The sequence below is a fragment of the Tricharina praecox genome, assembly GCF_024521635.1.
Source record: "Tricharina praecox strain CBS 144465 chromosome Unknown BZA05scaffold_16, whole genome shotgun sequence".
Lineage (NCBI taxonomy): Eukaryota > Fungi > Ascomycota > Pezizomycetes > Pezizales > Pyronemataceae > Tricharina > Tricharina praecox.
Genome location: NW_026250418.1, coordinates 328504 through 347336, shown reverse-complemented (window position 1 = coordinate 347336; position 18833 = coordinate 328504). Strand labels below are relative to the sequence as shown.

General features: G+C 54.0%; 5 protein-coding genes across 5 annotated transcripts; 3 read left to right on the top strand and 2 right to left on the bottom strand.

Annotated features, from left to right (window-relative positions):
* The first annotated feature begins 1059 nt into the window (after positions 1-1059).
* Positions 1060-4137, top strand: BZA05DRAFT_436990 (uncharacterized protein). Its single transcript, XM_051486435.1, has 4 exons — positions 1060-1450; positions 1515-1898; positions 1995-2654; positions 2712-4137. Exons 1-4 carry the CDS (start codon positions 1411-1413, stop codon positions 3734-3736), a joined length of 2109 nt encoding a protein of 702 aa, XP_051338412.1. The 5' UTR covers positions 1060-1410; the 3' UTR covers positions 3737-4137.
* A 4016-nt stretch (positions 4138-8153) lies between these two features.
* On the bottom strand, positions 8154-9372 carry BZA05DRAFT_354840 (uncharacterized protein). The gene is made up of 2 exons (XM_051481371.1): positions 8768-9372; positions 8154-8712 (listed from the first exon to the last, which is right to left on the bottom strand). Exons 1-2 carry the CDS (start codon positions 9190-9192, stop codon positions 8256-8258), a joined length of 882 nt encoding a protein of 293 aa, XP_051338411.1. The 5' UTR covers positions 9193-9372; the 3' UTR covers positions 8154-8255.
* Positions 9373-13263: 3891 nt separating this feature from the next.
* Positions 13264-13593, bottom strand: BZA05DRAFT_419576 (uncharacterized protein; the record flags this gene model as incomplete). The annotated part of the gene is made up of 1 exon (XM_051485599.1): positions 13264-13593. The coding sequence occupies one exon, from the start codon at positions 13591-13593 to the stop codon at positions 13264-13266; it is 330 nt and encodes a 109-aa protein (XP_051338410.1).
* Positions 13594-15792: 2199 nt separating this feature from the next.
* Positions 15793-16595, top strand: BZA05DRAFT_401456 (uncharacterized protein). Its single transcript, XM_051483990.1, has one exon. The coding sequence runs from the start codon at positions 15967-15969 to the stop codon at positions 16441-16443; it is 477 nt and encodes a 158-aa protein (XP_051338409.1). The 5' UTR covers positions 15793-15966; the 3' UTR covers positions 16444-16595.
* A 1719-nt stretch (positions 16596-18314) lies between these two features.
* On the top strand, positions 18315-18809 carry BZA05DRAFT_401454 (uncharacterized protein; the record flags this gene model as incomplete). Its single annotated transcript, XM_051483989.1, has 1 exon — positions 18315-18809. A coding segment is annotated over exon 1 (238 nt), but the record flags the coding sequence as incomplete, so codon positions are not given.
* Positions 18810-18833: the final 24 nt, after the last annotated feature.

The following is an 18833-nucleotide window of genomic DNA, read 5'->3' as shown; positions in this document are numbered from 1 at the left end:
GATAGGTACTCTCCAGGGCTTCAACACTCTCGGTACCCAGTATGTGCCGATGACCAGTCAGAATCATCTCGCACTCGGAGAACAGCCGTTCAACCCACCTCAGCCGACATGGCTAGTATACCTAGACAGAAAGTCAATGGCCATTCGGCTGAGGTTAGGAAAACGTCGACGTTGCCGTGGTTCTACCTAGCCACCATTGGATCGCGGTAGGACTGTTTTGAACACTCCTCTCGACAAGCAATCAACAAGGCTTCCAAGCTCGTCAACCGGCGGCGTTCTACGTACTGGGCGCTGGATTGATAGTAGCGACTGGGTAGTGGGTTGTATATAGGCGGTTGGCCGGTGGGTTTGTGGTGGCGACGGGTTTAGCCCAAACTTTTAAGCCGAGCTGAACTGATGGGACAAGCAGTTTTCCCAGTTCAAAACCTAGCAGTTGGTTAAGTTTGCCAGTTGGTTCAGTTCACTACCCCAACAGTTGGTTGGTTGAACTGTTGGAAGGTCTGCCCACATCAGTGGAGGAGAGGAACTCTAGGATGGCCTTGCTGCATCGCTCATCTGCAAAGAGGTCCCGAATTTTGAAGCGGTCTTTGCCCCTCCTTGTCTGCTTCCGGACTTCTTCCCATAGTGTCTTTTGCTGACTTTTCCATTCAGGGCAATTTTTGAAGAGGTGCTCCCGAGTCTGTGTCTTGTAGCGGCACCAGCCACAACGGGCATCCGGTCGGCTTTTCGTCCACTGGAGGTGCTGGCCGGTGAGGCAGTGACCTGTCTTGAGTTGGTAGAATCTCGAGGCCAGGCGCTTGGGGGCCATCTCTGGATTTTGGTCAGGTCTCTGTCCGGATTTCTGCTGAGCTTACAACTTTCCACCGTGACAAATTTCAATGTTCAACCGAGTGATGCTGATCCTGCACCCGCCACATTTCTACGCTGACTGCACTCGCCACATTTCTACGCCGACTGCGCCTCCCACGCGGCGCGGCGCCGCCGCCGCGCCAAAAGCCTGCTTTTCAACGCTCAAGCCTCCCCACCACCGTGGCGCAGTCAACTGGCCGAGCTATATGGGTACGAGTAAAGCTGGGCTGCAGCTAGGGTACGTCAACGCCATTACGCAGCCCCACCCTCTTTCATCCCCCCCATCCCATCGCTCAAACCTCATCGATCCTGTCAACTTAACTTCAACCTCGTCTGCTACCTACCGTACTCTACCTACCAGCGCTGTAGTTAACTGCTCTGCCTCTCTACCACAACAACGACTATCTCCACCCACCGCCGACAGATCGTATCGGCTAGTTTTACACCACTCGTCGTCGTTACACAGACAGACAACAGACGGGCAAACAGACAGCAATTAGGCAGACAGCAGCAGCAGCTAGATAGATACAGATACCAGTAGCCAGCCAGAATTTCCCTACCATGTTCCGAACGCAAACCAATGCGTTTGACGACGTCGTCGGCAAGTCGTCCTCCCTTTGCTTCCCCCTCACTGCATCCCGCTAACATCCCGATCCGTGTTCCAGCCAAGGCGACCGACGAGACGCTCACCTCGGAGAACTGGGAGTACATGATGGACGCATGGGAAAAGGTGAATGCAGCGGGGGAAGACGGGCCGAAAGACGCCGTGGCCGCATTAATAAAGCGACTTGCGCACCGCAACGCCAACGTGCAGCTATACACGCTGGAGCTGGCACACGGGTTCACGCAGAACTGTGGTGCCGCTATGCACAGAGAGTTAGCCTCGCGCGCGTTCACCGATGCGCTGCTCAGGCTCGCGGGAGATAGGAATACGCATCAGGCGGTTAAGTCGGGAATTCTGCAGAAGATGGCGGATTGGAGCGAAATGTTTAGGAATGATCCCGGGCTGGGAGTCATGGAACAGGCGTTTAATCGGTTGAAGTCTGCGAGTAGGTGCCCTTTCTCGAGGGTGTGGGGTGGGAGTGGGGTGGGAGTGGGGTGGGAGTGGGGTTGGGAGTAGGGGACTGATGAGACACGACGCACAGATCCGAATATTCACCCCCCGTCGAAACCCACGAAGCGCGAGATCACGTCGGTGGACCGGCAGAAGGAGGAGGAGGAGCTGCAGCTGGCGCTCGAGATCTCGCTGAAAGAGAAGGCGAATGCGCAGGCGGCGCAGACGGCAAGCAAGGCCCCGGCCCCGGCAACGGGCCAGCCCGGTCCGAGTAATTCCCAACCTGCTGTGGCAGCGGCAGCGGCTGCTGCAGCTGCAGCTGCAACCCCGCAGCCGGCGCCGGTTACACACACTACTGCGGCGACGGTGTCGAGGGTGCGCGCGCTCTACGACTTTGTTCCGTCGGAGACGACGGAGCTGGCGTTCCGCAAGGGCGACATCATTGCGGTGCTGGAGAGCGTGTACAAAGACTGGTGGAAGGGGTCGTTGCGCGGCCAGACGGGTATCTTCCCGCTGAACTATGTCGAGAAGCTGGCGGATCCCACGGCCGAAGAGCTGCAGAAGGATGCGCAGATGGAGGCGGAGGTGTTTGGCCAGATTAAGAATGTCGAGAAGCTCCTGGCCCTGCTGAGTACTAGCGAGGGAAACTCCGCCGCTCAGGATAATGATGAGATCACGACGCTCTATCACTCTACCCTCCAGATCAGACCGAAGCTTATTGAGCTCATTGGGAAGTATTCGCAGAAGAAGGGTATGTCTGGCCTATGATGGTGATGATGTGGAATTAACGCGTGCTGATATACTGCAGATGATTTTGTGGCGCTGAATGAAAAGTTCATCAAAGCCCGGAGGGATTACGAGTTGCTGCTCGAGTCATCCATGTCGCAGACAGCCGCGGCACATTATGGACGGCCGCCAGCTGCTGCTAACCCTTACACATACCCACCTGCTGATGCGTATGGCAACCCGGGACAATATTATTCGAACGCGCCGCCACACCACGCTCCCTCGGCATCACCGCAGAGCGCTAGCCCATACGGCCCCCCACAACACCAGCAACCCAAGCCGGCACATGGTGGTCCTGGTGGCCCGCCGGGTGGGCGTCAGTACTACCAACAGCCACACGAGGAGCAGCAGCAGCCACCGCAGCACCGCGAAGACCAACAGCAGCAGCAGCAGCAACAACAACACCAGCCACCCCAAGGTGCATCCGCCCCCTTCTACGTAGTTGGCCAAATGGCTCCAGGTGGTCACCTTCCCCACGGAGGCCGCACAAGCTCCGTCTCCCCCGCCCAAGCCGGCCACCACTACCCGCCACCGCAAACCGCGCCCTCGGCACCTCCCAGCAACGCCTACAAAGCCCCCGACGGCCACCCGGCGCCGCAAGAGCTCGCCACCTCCGTCTACGACACGCCCATCGAGCCCGCGCACGAATCCAGCTTCACCGGCGGCCGCCCCATCACCCCCTCCGCTTCCACCTCCTATCCTCCCTACGGCTACCAGCGCCCCCTCAATGTCCACCAACCCAGCTACCCGGGCGCCGACGGCCCCTCCCCCGTCACCCCGCAGCACCCCTACCCGCCGCTCCAAGGATCTCCACAGCCTGCGCAGAGCTACCAAGCCCAAACCCAAGCCGCGGCTCCCCCGCAGAGCTACCAGGCGTACACCTCCCAGCGCCCCCCGCAGCCGCAGGACTACTACACGGGCCCCCAGAGCCAGCCACAACAGCCACAACAGCCGCCTTCGGAGCCGCCAGCTGGATCTCCGCCCCCGCAGGACTATTATAGGCAGAATGAACTGTTCTTGCCGAATGGGAGTCGCGCGCAGAGTTAGGATGGGATAGGGTGTACCTAGGTGTGCGAAGTAGATCCTGGGGGGTATGAATGGATTGTGGTTATGGATTTCTTTTGCGGCTAGTGCAGTGCTTTGATGATGGATGATATTTTTTCTTTTTCTTTTTTCTTGCTTCCCGCACGGAGGTCGGTCGGTTACTATGTAAAGAAGGTGGAGGTGGAGGCGGAGAGTCACGACTCACCAGTGGGCTGGCTATAGTTGTGCGTAATCGATGTGTTAATTCTTTTTTCTTCTTTTGAGTTCGAATGTTTTGATTCCGAATGTTGTATCCTGTAGGAAGGGGGTGGGATGAGGGGAGTTGAGGTGCGGTGAGGTGAATGAATTGAGATGGGGAAGTAAAGTGATGTTCCAAGGAATAGTGAGGTGGTAGAACGGTGAGCATATACGGAGGTGTGAACAGTCCTGTGCGAGACTGCGAGTTGCTTCGGACGAAGGTCAAGACTAGAGTATTTGCAGGACTGAGGAGCCAAGCGTGCGCAGCTCTTGGAAGTGGCGCTCGCCAATATTCAACCCCCCGCACTACCCATTCAAAGTAACTTCCCTGGTATACCTACTGGCAACTACATAGGCAGCTAGATACGTGAATGACCATCCAAGCTGAATGACCACTTACGCAGCCACGGTGGTTTATCGAGCGAGTGATACACTATGGAGGAGTCGATAGTGCGATGCGTGGGTACCTGGGATATCACTCGCTCAGGAAGAGTGCTGGCTCATGATGCAAGACTTTGCGGCGCATCGTCGATGACACTGGGGCACGGGGGGCTGCGGCACTAGGGTACCGCAGACATGTCGGGGCTGGCGAATAGCGACGGATAAGCCGGGGACTTGTAGACTGTATGCTTAAAAGCTTAGCAATTATGGTAGGTATGTAGGCTCGGGGAGGGGAGAATATGTTACGGTATATTCCTGCTGCTGCTGCTGCTGCTACCTACTACTGCTGTGTCATAGCATGTCCGACGATTCATCATTCGCTTTAACCTTTTGGCCAACCTATCGAGACAGACTACGGCGAAATCTCGTAAGTCGGAATGCCCTACTTTAGTTACAGATCTCGTGTCTGCAACGTGTTGTGATTCTCGTCTCGTTCAAAAGCCACATTGTCACTCGTCCAAGATTTAATTTTCATACTTACTTGCTTCTCCTTCTTTCTAGCTTTCTAGCATGTCTTTCTAGTATGGCTACCTGCTCGTCCGCTGAGTTTGCGAATCAATCAGCGGAAATATTTACGAGCATTTTTCAACTGCGAGCGAGCAAGCACCGAGTGATGCACAAATGAAGACGTAGCTTGGAATATCACTCGGCATTGAAAGAAGTTTACAACTGTTCGGTGTGTGTTTCCCCGGTTTTCGGGCATCGTGACAGTGAACGAATGGGACACTGATACCTTCCGTCTCTATTAATTCCCGGTATGTTCTCGTTCCGAGCGCCAGCACAGGGATTTTGTTTGTTCTTCCGCCTTGCACATACGTGCAATACAATTATAATACAATGCAATATCAATTGCAGGATTTTACATACTAACTAGCATCAGATATACACAGCATTGATTCGATTTATTCACAGGGATGATTTCACATCCCTCCGCGGCACGAACAGCCGGACCCGGACGCGAGGCATGAGCATGATGAACTGACTCGGCCGTCCACGGCCAGTCGTGGCACACTTACGTCTCTCGGGTACCTGGATACCTCATTCACTTCCACCTACTCTACCTACTCTATCGACGGGGGCGAGATTCCGCCTACCTACAAGGAAAGCAAAGCAAATTCATCAGGGATTTGGGGCTGGTGCATGAGCGGAGCCACACCGTACGTACCTGCAGCTGCAGACGGAAGTTCCGCCCTCCGTTCTCCTCCGTCGTAATCGCAATGCGCGCGATTCTCCCAGAAAATGTGGCTGGCGAAGCATTGATGTTTCGATGACGACGGCACCTACCTGGATAGGTATTCCGTGAGGGCTCAGGGAGAGAGGGTGGCTGGGACGGGAGCGGAGAAGGGGAGGGTGTGGCAAAAGTATCTCTGCTGCGTATCGGATGAGAGAGCTTACAGCTTACAGGACGGGGCAAAAGTCCTGGAAGAGCCGTTAGGCACATAGCAGCTGCGGATCAATCAATCAATAAGGGGAACGCGAACCACCTCGCCCTCCAGGCTGCAAGCTGCAGACAGCACTCAACTGCTACCCCTCCGTCGCGTCGCCGGAAGTTCTCCATACCGGTAGGATGTATGTAGCACCACTCCGCGATATCGTGGTGGCTGGGGAGGGGGGAGGGGAAGGGGGGAGCGTGATCAGCCACACTAGACGTCTCGTTGAGCTGACATGACCCGTACACGGTGCATCAAGGACGTTAGAAACAATCCATCCGAAACGATAGAACCCGTCGTGACTCAGGGTTAGTTAACTAGCCCCCCGCGAGCTACATACCAGCCACACGAGTTATTCCCACGTGCGGGGACGTAGGCAACGGCGCATGACTCGCTATACACTGCCATTGCAGGCTATTGCAGGAGTCCGCGGGGGTGGCTTGCGCAGTAAACCCCGCCAGGGTTTCTGTCCCTGACGTTTCCGAGGAATTAACTAATGCCGTTCTGCAGATCTCTGCGCGTCAATGCTCGCTTGCCTTCGCTCTCCCTCGCTCCCCTCCCTCCCTCAGAAAAAACTACCGAGCCGTAGTCCTTTTATTGCACTACGACTCAATCGCCAGGCAAAAGTGCAAGAGCTTGAAGATGAAGCCGTCGTCGTTTCACCGAGCCGACCGACCCCGCAAAAAGGGTGAGACACACCCCGACACCCCAACCCCCCCCGGCCCGTCTCACCCGGGATGGTCCAAGCGCTTCGCGAATCGATCCACAAAAAATGATCGGACGCGGGTATGTATGATTTATGTAGGAATTATGATACGCATGACGATAACTACGCATGACGCTGACTGATAGGTGATCCCTTCTCCATATCTCGCGGATCCTTGCAGAGTAGGTAGTACATGCTTGACATGCCGTGTTCTTTGACGATTCTGTGACTTGTCGAGTGGGACGTAATTTTTTTCGTTCGCATGATGTTCGATATTTGACCGCAAACACGTTCACGTTTACGGATCCTTCCGAGAAAGAAGTGAAGTGTACCTACATAAATGTGCTGGGATTCGAGTTCGCCTCCACGCCGGCTGATTTCGACGATGATTTGTTGGCCACGTCGTCGTATGTACCTACATATCTGCCCTGGTCCAGAACTATCGGCAGCATCAGTTAGCTACCACGGGAACTCTCCATCTCCATCCCCATCTGCAGCTGCAGCTACAGGGTTGCTCTTCGGCAGAAAATAAAGCCGCCCTGAGCAGTGAGAAGAAGGGGTTTGCGCGCACGCCAGCCCCTAGTCGGGCAATTGCTCGCCATATGGGGTGTTTATCGTCGTCATTCGGCTGCGATGTCTCTATTATGCTTTGTGCCTGGTACCTAGCGTTCACCCGCAGCCGAAATCGTTTCGTTGAGGCGTTTGTTGCAGGTGTGGTGTGGCTGACCCCCCGCCATAACAGCCCATCCACGATCCAGAAGCTCAGCTCGGGGAGACTTCCGGAACCCCACGTTCCCTTCCCCTTCACTTTCGCTAGAATGGCCCCTACTATACCTCGCATTGGACACCGTCATGGGAAGAGAAGGGAAGAGCTCCCAAAGAGGAAATGTTTCCGGACGATATGGGTGGTGGCAATGGGCATTGACTGGTGCCGATATGTGATCCGTGATTTGTGATCTGTGATTCGTGTGGCTGGTCGGAACAAATCATTGAGTGGCTGGAAGATCGTGATCGTTAACCGTCGTGTGGAGTTCAATAGGTCTTGGAGAAACTCATCTGGTTCGTGTTTACATACCTAGGTGAGGTACTGCGTAGAAAGTCACCGGTTCGATTAGTACCAGTACTGTCGTCGTATGAGCTGACATTTCTTCTTCAGCCGTACATATACGGTACCTCTCGTTCATGAACGGGGCGTGTGTGGCTGCTGGTTGCCAACTTGCGTGGAAGCTCCTGCAATTCGGGCGAAGACTCAAGGTGAGAAAATTCAACACGAGGCGACTGAATGGGAGCCGTTGAGAATTTGGGAATTCTGGGCGGTATGGGTTGGCATAGGTACTCTAGTGAACGAGAGAGTGAATGGGACGTTGCAGACGATAGGGCTAGGTGAGTGAACGAGAGAGAGTGAATGGGACATTGCAGATTCCAATTGTGCTGGGTGAGTGGGTTGGACAACGAGAGGCCGCAGCCTTTAGCGAATGACATCTCACTAGAGTACTGGGACCAAAACGATGCCGCGAAGCATTCCAAGCCCCGAAGAGAAATCGAAGCCGAAGAATCACAAAACACCTTTCATCAGTCGGTGGGCACCGAAAAAATCTATTTGCATCCCATATCTACTCTCACTCCAAACTCCTGCCCCGAGCTTGCTAGGACTCTATATACAAAAAAAGATTACAAGATAATAGTACTTTTCCCTCCTCCCTTAGCCTTAGATTATGAGAGCAACGACACCGGCGACGGCCAGGGCACCCCACGAGACAACGGCCCTAGCACCAGCGCCTTCGCTCTCGATGACGGTGGAGTTACCACTGGTAGAGTTTCCTGCGGTGGAGTTTCCGCTGTCGCCGAAGAGGGCCGTGTATTCGTAGGTAGTACCAGGCAGGATCTTTGAGTCGGTATCCTCCGCATCGTACGCCTCCTCAGAGGAGCCGAAGGCCTCGAGCATGAGCACGTTCATCTTGAACGACGAGACGTCGACGTTGGGACACACCGTCGACTCGAAAATGCTGATGTCCGCGCCGGCGATCTCTGCTGCGTGGTTGATCAGGAACGACTGCTGCACGCGGCAGCTCGATGAGCAGAAGGGCACGACGCTGCTGCTGTCCTCGCCCTTCGGGAAGGCCGGCAGGTCGCTCTTCACCAGGCAGAAGTCGGTCTCCTTGGCGCTGTGGATGGGTGGTTAGTGGGACGTAAATGTTTTTGGGGAGGAGGGCGCCTTACGAGTCGGCAAGACAGAAGGTCCAGTACAGGTTCTCCTGGATCTGGTGGGCGTTGTTGAGGGCGAGGGCGAGGTACTCGCCGCCGGAGGAGAGCTTGGCCACGGCGGCCTTGTCCTTGTCTGTGCAGGTCTTGTTGAGCTCCTTGTCCCAGGAGTTCAGGGAGTCGATGCAGTCGCTGGTGCAGAACTCTTCGAGAACGGTCTTCTTGAAGAGGGTGGGGCCGGTGCTCTGGTCCCGGAGCTCGAAGAGGAGCTCGGGGCAGGAGAGCTCCTTGGCGTAGACGGCTCCGCACTCCTTGCTCAGGACTCCGCTCGGGATCACGCCGTCGAACTTGTAGTCGGACGCAGTGCTGTTGAAGGAGACCTTGGCGAAGGCACTGTGGGCCATGAGCGCGGCTGCGACGAGGGAGATGGTCGAGGTACGCATGATGCTGGATGTGTGCGGATGGATCGTATATCGAGTTGGTCGGTTATTAATGATTAGACTGATGCGTTATATGTAGCCAGTACAGTGTATGGGGGTCGATCGTCAAGAAAGAGCGTCTGAAGTCGGTGCGAACGAATGTTAAGGACAGAGGGGAAACCGATGGGAGGGAGAGGGGGAATCATGGGATTTTTGAAGTCTTTCTGAAAAGCAGCTAAGCCGAGCCGACCTCGGACCCAGGAACCAGTCCTTGGAGCTTTCGCCGGAAGTGAAACGCCAAGTTAACAGGCCGGGACACTATGACGGAGCTACGGCGATTAGAGTGCCCTACATCCACGGAAAATCCCTCGATTGGGTGAAGGGGGATCATGGGCGAAGCTCGCTAGACGGCGCTAGTGCACGGCGAGTGGCCTGAACCGCGTTGGTTTAATTTGTTTTTTCTCGCAATTTAAGCTTATTAGTCGCGGAGTCGGAAGTCTGAGGTCCTACATAATGAAGTTGAATTGTAAGGGGTAGCTTCATCACGATGCCTTACTCTCTGTTCATATGACCGCCAGCATCGGCTAGCCGGTGCATTCCGAAAGACACAGAGGTAGGGAGTTGTCCTGCCCTTCAGTGTTCGGATTGGCCGTCAGTTTGGCGCGTACATAGGGGTTAAGCGCCAAGCGCAGCCGACACCGTGCAGCGGATCCCATGCAGCCGAAAGTCTGTAGCGTACCGTAGAGCAGAGTGGGTGGAGCTTGCTGGGGAAGACAACTCCAAGCGGCCGGGAAGGTCCTGAATCTGGCTAGCCGGACTCTGAGATGGTTACTCCAGACCTCCCGACCTGCGTGCTCGGCTCTAGCTTAACCCGAGTCCAAGGACCGTGCTCTGAGCCGTCGGACCTTTTCGACGGGAACAATCTCGGAACAGCGTTGTCGCATAAGTCTACTACATAGCACCGTAGCTTTTTGCCGGCACCTTCAATCAGACAGATCAAAAGATCCATATGAAGCAATTAGTAACATGTAGAGTGGCGCAAAATGAGATCTATCTATCTAAGCCTAAAACGATCCCGCAAACCATTCCTCACGACCTGCGAAACTCCTCTAGTGGATCGTTGTTCTACCACGGTAGGCGGTCGCAATCCGACTTGGCACTCAGGCACGATCACTAGTTCCCGCACTGGACTCCATGGCGGTCGTGACATCGTCAACACCATTTTCGCCTCTTCACTACTTTTGTTGGTTTGGCTTCAACGCTAGAACATCAGCACTGGCCGCCCACAATTTCCTGCACCGAACGTACTGGAACTTGGAGCTCGGCTCTCGGAACTGCAGGGGCCCGATATCACAGGCTGATGGAAACGGAGAGAAGAAGAAGAGAAGAAGAAGTCGAAGAAGGGGAAGAAGAAGAACGAGGGGCGAATGGTAATAAGCCCTAGCAGAGAGGCCCGTGTCGAACACCTTACTCTATCTACCACCCGCTGGCTCTGCGCGGAAAGCGATGAATCAGTTATTGAGAACCGACGCATGCGATTATGGAGGGACGCTCGAGTTTATCAGATTTCGCGCACTGCATCATTTCACGCCACATCAAGTCCGGTGTTCTTACTCGATGGTTGATCTTTATTTGGGCCATGTTTTCCTCTCAATGCGCACCATTTGAATCGCTTCCACACCGTACGGTGATACCTCGAGCCTCCATCGGTCGATTGGGCTACCACTTGTCTCGGGTTGCCGGCGACGGCCCTTGGCGAATACCAACAGCAGCATCTTAAAGAAGCGTTTTTTTTTTTGATAAAATAAAACGGTCGTCCTTGAGTTGGCATCGGGAAAACAAAGCAAAGGGAGACTGTGTCCTGGCGAATATGTGGCTCACGCATCCGATCGGTCTTCGAATGAATGCTCATAGGGATTAGGGAGAGGGACGAACCGGGAACATCAGTCTGTGAATGTGTGGAGCTACTGCTTGCTCGTTGGCGGCCGCTGCAGATGCCACATCGCTCGAGCATGCGTGTCCTTGGATGCACTCTATATCATCATGAACACATACCGCAGTAAGCATCCAGAGCATGCGGAAGATAATGCTGAGTGACTGATCAAAAGGCGGGAGTTCTCACAGATGATGACTGCCCCAATTGCAGCGCTCCATTCTCCCAAAGCAAGACAGTGCAGAGGAACAAGCTCTCACCGAGCAGGGTGTCTTCGTGATGGTTAAGTGCGTCTGTTCAACGCCGTCGGCATCATGCACATGCTTCGATGACTTGTCCCGTATCCACTGGCAGTTGATTCACGAAGAGAAACCTCGCAGTGAGAGACTTCGCACCACACGCAGCTGCAATGGACTTTTGTTCCGCGGTGTTTTGTATTCCTTTCTCCCGTTGCAGCCAAATACTAAACCACTTACTTGCCTACGCAAAGCACTCGTATCAAAATTGTATTTTATTTTCCGTCAACTGACCACTTGTCTGCAGGAGTGGTACCGCCGTCTGCCAACCAATCAGCGTCCAACAACGCTTTTTCTCAGGCCCGCCGAAATAACTCGTGCATTTGCAAATACCGCGAGATAGGAAGGCCTGCGAAAATTCAATTATCCGTACAGCTTGATCGTCGTACTTGTTCAGAATTCGGCAAGAGGTTCCCACGTGGATTTCCACAAAATCCAAAGGATTGGACTTCAGCGCTCGAAGAATCTGTACGTTGTTCATGCGTACTCTATGCTTGGAGCGAACACGTTTGTCTCTACAGCAAGGCACCACCGAGTTGTCAACAGTCACAGCGTCTGTCAGCGCGCAGGTTTATATAAGTGAGTTGATGCTGCCGGCGAAACTTCGCTTTTCTCTGATTGATGTTGGTTTTCTTTGGCAAGATTTCGGGTGTTGATCCGTGCAGCTGCAGTTTCCAGCGCCATGCGTCCCTCGACCCCGCCCGACCACCTCCACCTCCGCTTCCTACATCATTCCGGCCTCCACCCTCGACTCCACCACCCTCCCGCCCTACGACTACCGACCCGACCGCCACTTCGCATTCGACTGCCGCTCCATGTCCGCGCTCGACGATTCTCGTTCAATCCCTATCGTCTCTTGCTGTCGTCGTCGTGGGGCTGTCTTTCGCTTCGGCGCACTGGGCCATGGTTGGCGCCGAGATTACCCTACACTTCCCAATCAGCCTCAAGCGCCTATTCACAACCAACAGCAATGCAACTTCACGGCGAAGGGAGGAAGGCATAAACTGGGCAGCAGCAAGGTCAAGGGGAGACCAAGCTCTTGTCGATTTTGCCTCCTCATAACTACGGCATGCCGTGAAAAAAACATCTCTGTCCCCTTTTCCATCTTCCTCACTTACTTCTCCTCCGTGCTGTCTGCTCGTTCCTGTCCGCTTCACCAGCGAGATCTTCTACCACTGCCCATCCGCTTGTCGGCAGCTTCAAATATGTGCACTTTCCATTCCTTCCAAAAATCCCCGAGACCAATCATGACTGTGGGCAATCATCACGACGATGCCGCTTCACTACTGAGAAATCGGTCGTCTTATATCTTTTCCATTGTTTCTTAAAACAGAGGTGTTTAAGTTTCCCTTCTCAAATAATTTGTCTTTCCTACTGATCTTTCCTCATAGATTATCGCGCCCGTATCTTCAGGCAGAAAACGGTTTTGCGAGTCGCTCGGTTACTATTTTTAGAACCTCTCCAGCCACGCACGCGCCACGAAATATCACCAAACACATATGCCGCCACGCCGTTTCGAAACGATATTCGTCAATTAGCAGCCCGTTTCCTTCATGATTCCTCCACATCCTCCCATGTCCTATCCAACTCTGAAACGAAAAGAATTTATAGAAAAAAAAAGATGAACATAACTTCCCGGACTGGCCTCAACACGCGCTCACTCGGCGTATCCCGAACCCGACCTCGAACGTTAACCCCCACTACCGAACCGCCCGGCTACCGATAACCATCGCCCGCAACCCCGCACAACCGAAAGGAAAGACAAAATATGCTGGCTCAAACGAAAGACAGGAAACAAAGCGTCACCAATTAACGCTTTTAAAAAAACAAAAGAACTCCTTGAAACAAAAACGCCGAAACATCCGATCAGATAGATCGCATCTTGGTGTGCCGCATCATGTTGATGTCCTGCAGCTCCCGCTGCCATTGGGCAATGTTGTCCCACTCCTTGTCGGTCGAGACGGGGTTGATCCCCTCGGATTCCCAACGTTTCACGCGCTCGTGGGCTTGCGCGATCTTGCGCCAGATGACCTCGTGCTTCTTGCACATCTGACATTTGGTTCCGACTCGGGAAGCTTCGAAGATGAGCTTCATACCGCAGGTCTCGCCGGTTCGGTACTCCTTGTTGCAGTGGGCACGGAAGCGCCCCCACTTGTGGTCGCCGCACGTGAAGATTTGCTGATCGTAGAAACACATGTTTGGATTGATGTTTCGAGGGGTTGGTCGATTGATCTTCTGTGAAGGATATGGAGGGAAGAGGATGGAGGTGGCGGGCTATGAGCGGGGATGCTAACAGCGGTAGGAGAAGCAAGAAGTGTATGAGGTAATGCTTTCAGAGGGATTGAATTGACTCTTGTCCGGGTGCTCGGGAGAGGCGCTTGGTGGGGAGCAATTGAGCAGGAAACCGGAGGGGGTATTTATGTTTTCTGACCGTGAGTGTTCAATGGGTATGTTGCCTCTGTTCGGCTGAAGTTTGATACACATTGCGGGAATTGAGTTGACCAGTTCCGAGGAAGTTAGCCTGACCGCGAACGCCCTCATCGAGTCCACCCACCCCTCCCCCCTTTCCCGCCACGGACAACACACCTCGATGAAGCAGAGTCGAGGCACAATCCGACAACGATCTTCGTCTATGCTGGCCTTCCATCCCTGTCCGCTTCACACACCCCCTCCCTCCCTCCCCACCCCCCTCCACCTCCTCCGGACCCAGTGGTCCCACCGGCGTTTCCCATTGCTCAACTTTGGAAACATCGAAGGGCGTTTCTATTCGATAATGGCGTTCATTACGCCCTATCTCAGGCCATTTACCCCCACCATGGTGCGGCAGTTACGGTTTTCACACTGTCTCACTCGCACGGACACTCCTTGATATGGGGTGGTGTTGTGAGTTTCCTGACCCGATTTACCCCCCTGCAGGCACAAATTTACTTGCAGGAGCTGATATATTGAGTGCTAGTTTTATTATCACGTGTGTGTGATGGACGGGACGGGGCTGCATGGCCTGTGTGGAGAATTGAGAGGGCGCCCTGCTCAGTGGTGGATATTTCGGGCTCAACACTGGTTACCGTCTGCTCCATGGCACGAGATATCGTTTCAAGGATTATGGGGGGGCCCGCCGTCAGGGCCAGGGGATGTCTTCACAAGCCGCATGAATCGTGGCTTCTTACCCCCGGATGGTCTGCTCTCCAGGACGATCGGATACTCGATGTTCCCAATCAGCACACCCAACAAAACAAATCAAGGAAAACGCAGTCGAAATCCCTCATCGTTCACCAGCACACCCCCTACTCATACACCCCCCCTCCCCTCCCCCAGGGGCCGGCTACTTTTGCCCCGTTTGCCTCCTGGATGGTCCCTCCGTCCCTCCGCTCCCCCCCCCACCCACCTCTTGGAGTTCAGCCCACAGTCCCTCCTCAAACATGCTTCCGAGGAAGTCCTATCTTGCACGTTGGAGGGATCGGAAGAGTGAGCCAGTGGAATTGAGCGTTTGCACATGATGTTTTCGTTTCATGTTTATTCGGCTTGCCCAGTGTTCATCCACTCCACATTCTTGGAACGATGTTATACATTATGCAGATTCAGTCACAAGACTATTGGTGCCTCGGCGATAAACCTTGGGAACGGGACGTTAGAGAGCGCGGATTGGCTTCCACAAAAGGCGCACCTTTTGTTTCGGGTGTCAACGCGTTCAGCTGATTGTCATCGGCATGCATCCCTCCATGTTTACGAGGGGAGGGACGGGGGAGGGGCGTAGTCTTCCTACCAGTCCCAAGCTTCGGAGACTTTGCCTCTTCGGCTGCCTGTCTCTACCCATTGCAGATAAGGGCTTTCTACGCATGAATTTGATATCTGCTGTGCAGGCACGTCTGCTCATCATCTTGAGCCATCCATCCTGGCATCCGCAGGCATCACCACCTCTTCCTCCGCTTGTGTAAACGAGCGAGCGCTAGGGGAAAGTTTATCCTCCTCCACACCACGTTTGCCACGTCATGGAAAAGGAAGGATCATACTCAATCTGTTTCAGAAATTGGTTGTGGGCCCGGGAGTGGCCAGCCATCGGGTTTTGTTTCTTTGCTTTGTTGAACGGGGAGGGGGGTTTACTTTTACTGTTGCTGATATGAAGGTAGGGTCTCTGTTCAACATCAAGATCGAAGGATGGGGCACATCAGTTCATGGTCATGTCAGCGATCAGGCTTGCTGGCCGGCGAGCTTTAGGCGTTGATCCAGGGACTACTGCTTCCTGCAGGAGAGATTGACCGCCGGTTGAAGTGGTGTACCAATGCCTTTGGTGGTGGTGACCATCAATGCGTTCTTGTCTCCCTTCCCTTCCCCCCCTACACGGGTGGCGAAGAGAATGCTCCTTTTGCTTCTTGTTCCGGCTTGAGGGCGAAATTCGGGGGGGGGGGGGGGGGGGGGGGGGCACAATGCGCTCTGCGGTCTATCCAATGTGTTCAGCATGGCTGACCATACTGTTATTGGCGTTCCTGATGACAAGACAAGACAACACGGGTTGGGGTTCCCCAACGTCAACGGCATTATGCGGTTCGAACTGGCTCTCGCCAAAAGCACATGACGAATTGCCGTTCGTGTCCAATTGACCGGGGGCGAGTGGAAGCAGTTGCACATGCACGCAGTTTTTGCTCACGGGAGAGAGAGAGATACGCAAGCAGGCAGGCAGACAGACAGTGGGTTGTTCCACGGCAGATACTGGATAGAGTGCTGCTGCTGCTGGAAGGAATGGAGCTTGTGGAGCTTGTGGGCTTGTGGGCTTGTGGAGCTTGTGGAGCTTGGTCCGTGGGTATCGACAAACGGATGGAAATACTAATAGGCAGCAGCAGCAGCGGCAACAGCAGCAGAAGCAAGGTAGACTTTATTTTGGACGTGACAAGCTCGGTGATGGTGGTGGTGATGGGGGGACCTGAGCTGCATTGTGGGAGATGGCTGGACGGTTACAGGCTCGTAGAATACGAGACGGGAGTGTGGGTTGAGCGTGGGCTGCCACAGCCACAGCCTCGGACTCTGGTTGACGTTGGATGGATGGATTGATGACGATGGCTAGCGGCGATGGTGATGGTGGTGATGGTAGCCTTTTTGCCATCGAGTTTGACAACCATCCAGCTCGTACATACATAGACGTACACACAGACAGACAGCCAGATACAATATATTAAGAGTACTATGGGCATTAGGCCGAGGAGAGATTGGTTTCACCGAGATATATGAATGTCATTGAACTTTGATTGAGTGTAGTTGTTTAATTCCCATGTCATAACCACGAAAGTCGACTGCACATGTTTTTGACATTGGCGCTTCATATCCTATCCCATCCGCCATCTCTGCCCCATCCCATCACACACAGGATTGATCATTGACGACAGTGACACCCGGGTTTGTTTGTTTGTTTTTACTATGGCCCGTCACTCTCTAGATCTCTCGTGAATGCACTGCTTTATTACGGCAATCCGGTAACTATAGCTCTTTGCACAGCACGCACGAACGCACGCACGGCCGCCAGCGGCGGTGTTTCAGAAGTACGTAGAGTATTTGCGTACTTGCGTATGTATGCGTAGTACCCGCCACTGCTTTCGCCTCCGTCCGTCTGCCAGTCCGTCTAGCAGTCGGTCAGTCGGTCAGTCCGACGCCAGTCAGTCGGCCGCCCCATTGCTTTTTGCCCGCCCGTAAATCGTCCATGTGCGCCCCGTCAACCGACAGGGCGGGGGTTTTACTTCGTTCTCTGGGCTGTAAATCATAGACTCCCCTGCCAGGTATCGAGGCAGGTATCGAGGCTCGTCGTCGTTGGGCGGCGTGGCTGGCCAGGACTAACTACTAGTGAGTAACTAACTAACTAATTGACTACAAGGTACCGACCTACCAACCTACATATGTGCGTACAACCTGCAGCTGGTAACAAATAACAAGCAGTACTAGTACAACTACTATATGCTAACAAATATGACAGATCTGGTAATAAAAAAAACAAAAACACCACCGCGGCCTTCCCTGCCCTGTTGCTCTGTCAAGTCAGGTTCGAGTCCAAGTCAACCGCAAGTATAGTTCCCGCCAAAGGGTACAAACGAACGAAGGAACGTTGACGGACGGAACGGGCGGATTCCCCTTCCCCTTCCCACCCAGCTCGCTCGCTTCTGGATTCTGGCTGAGATTCATGCGCAAAGATGATGGATGGCCTCCCTTTTCTTTTTCCCCCTTCCTTCGGTTACTATTTTTTTTAACTCGTGCCTGCCTGCCTGGATTGGCTCCAGCAAAGATGGGTAACAATTATGGGAGGAAGAAGAAGGGAAGCCGAAGTGTACTACATACATACTGGTCCTTGGCTGGCCGGAGTCCTGGATGCGCAAGGCTGTTGGATTTTCGGTCTGTCTGTCTGTCTGTGTTGTCACTTCGTCCGTTCTTTCCTTCTTCGGAACAAGACAAGACGAAGGTTCTCTTGTCCCTTCTCTCTATTTCCCCCTCTTCTTTCTTGCCCTTGGTTTTTTTGTTTTTGTTTTTTGTTTTTGTTTTTCCCGCTCCACTCCGCCAATGCGATGTATACCTTGCTTGTTGCCTGTTTCGCCCATCCATCCATCCATCCATCCATCCATCCATCAATCCTTCCCTCCCATGGACAATCGCCATGCTTCAATCCATCCATCATCCTGTAGGTACCAGGAACCCCCCGAAGCCTGAAGGAAGCGAAGAAAAAAAAAAGAAGGAAGAAGCTGCCATGGCATGGCTCACTCACTCGTTCATGCTCAGTACCTCCAAGTCGTCGTGAGTCGTGAGGATCGGTCTGATATGCCTGGTAGTAGTGATATGCCTAGCTAGCAGTTAGTTAGCAGTAGTAGTAGCAACCCCCGGCCGCACATCTCCCCCGTCCCCTTGACCTCCCCCCGTACCCCTCCACTCCACCCCTCCACATCCCCCATGTCTCCATGTAAGTAAGTAAGTAAGTAAGTAAGTATTGTACAGCAAACAAATCAATCGACCACCACGGTCCACCACCAACACCCTTCAACCACCACCCTCCACCCTCGCACCAATCCCGCCAGCAATCCATCCATCCATCCAGCCCATAAAGCCGCCGGTAACTACACACATACATGCATTCCAGGGAGGCCTGCTCTGGCCCAAGCTTCCTCGTGATCAGGAGTACATGCTTCTGCTTCTGCTTCTGCTTTGCCACGAACGAACAACCGACCGGGCGACACTCACTCATTCATTCCTCCCTCGCTCAAACCCTGGCTCAATCGCCGAAGCAGGAAGCACTCGTCGGATCCCCCCAAGAGAGATAGTGGGTAAGTCCGTCCGGTCCGAGGTGGGAGAAGGGAGAAGGGAGGGAGGGAGGGAGGGAGGGAGGGACACATCACTCACTCACACTCACTTACGCATAGCAAGCTCGTCCTGCGTCCTGGTTTCCCCTTCCCTCCCCCCTCCCCCCC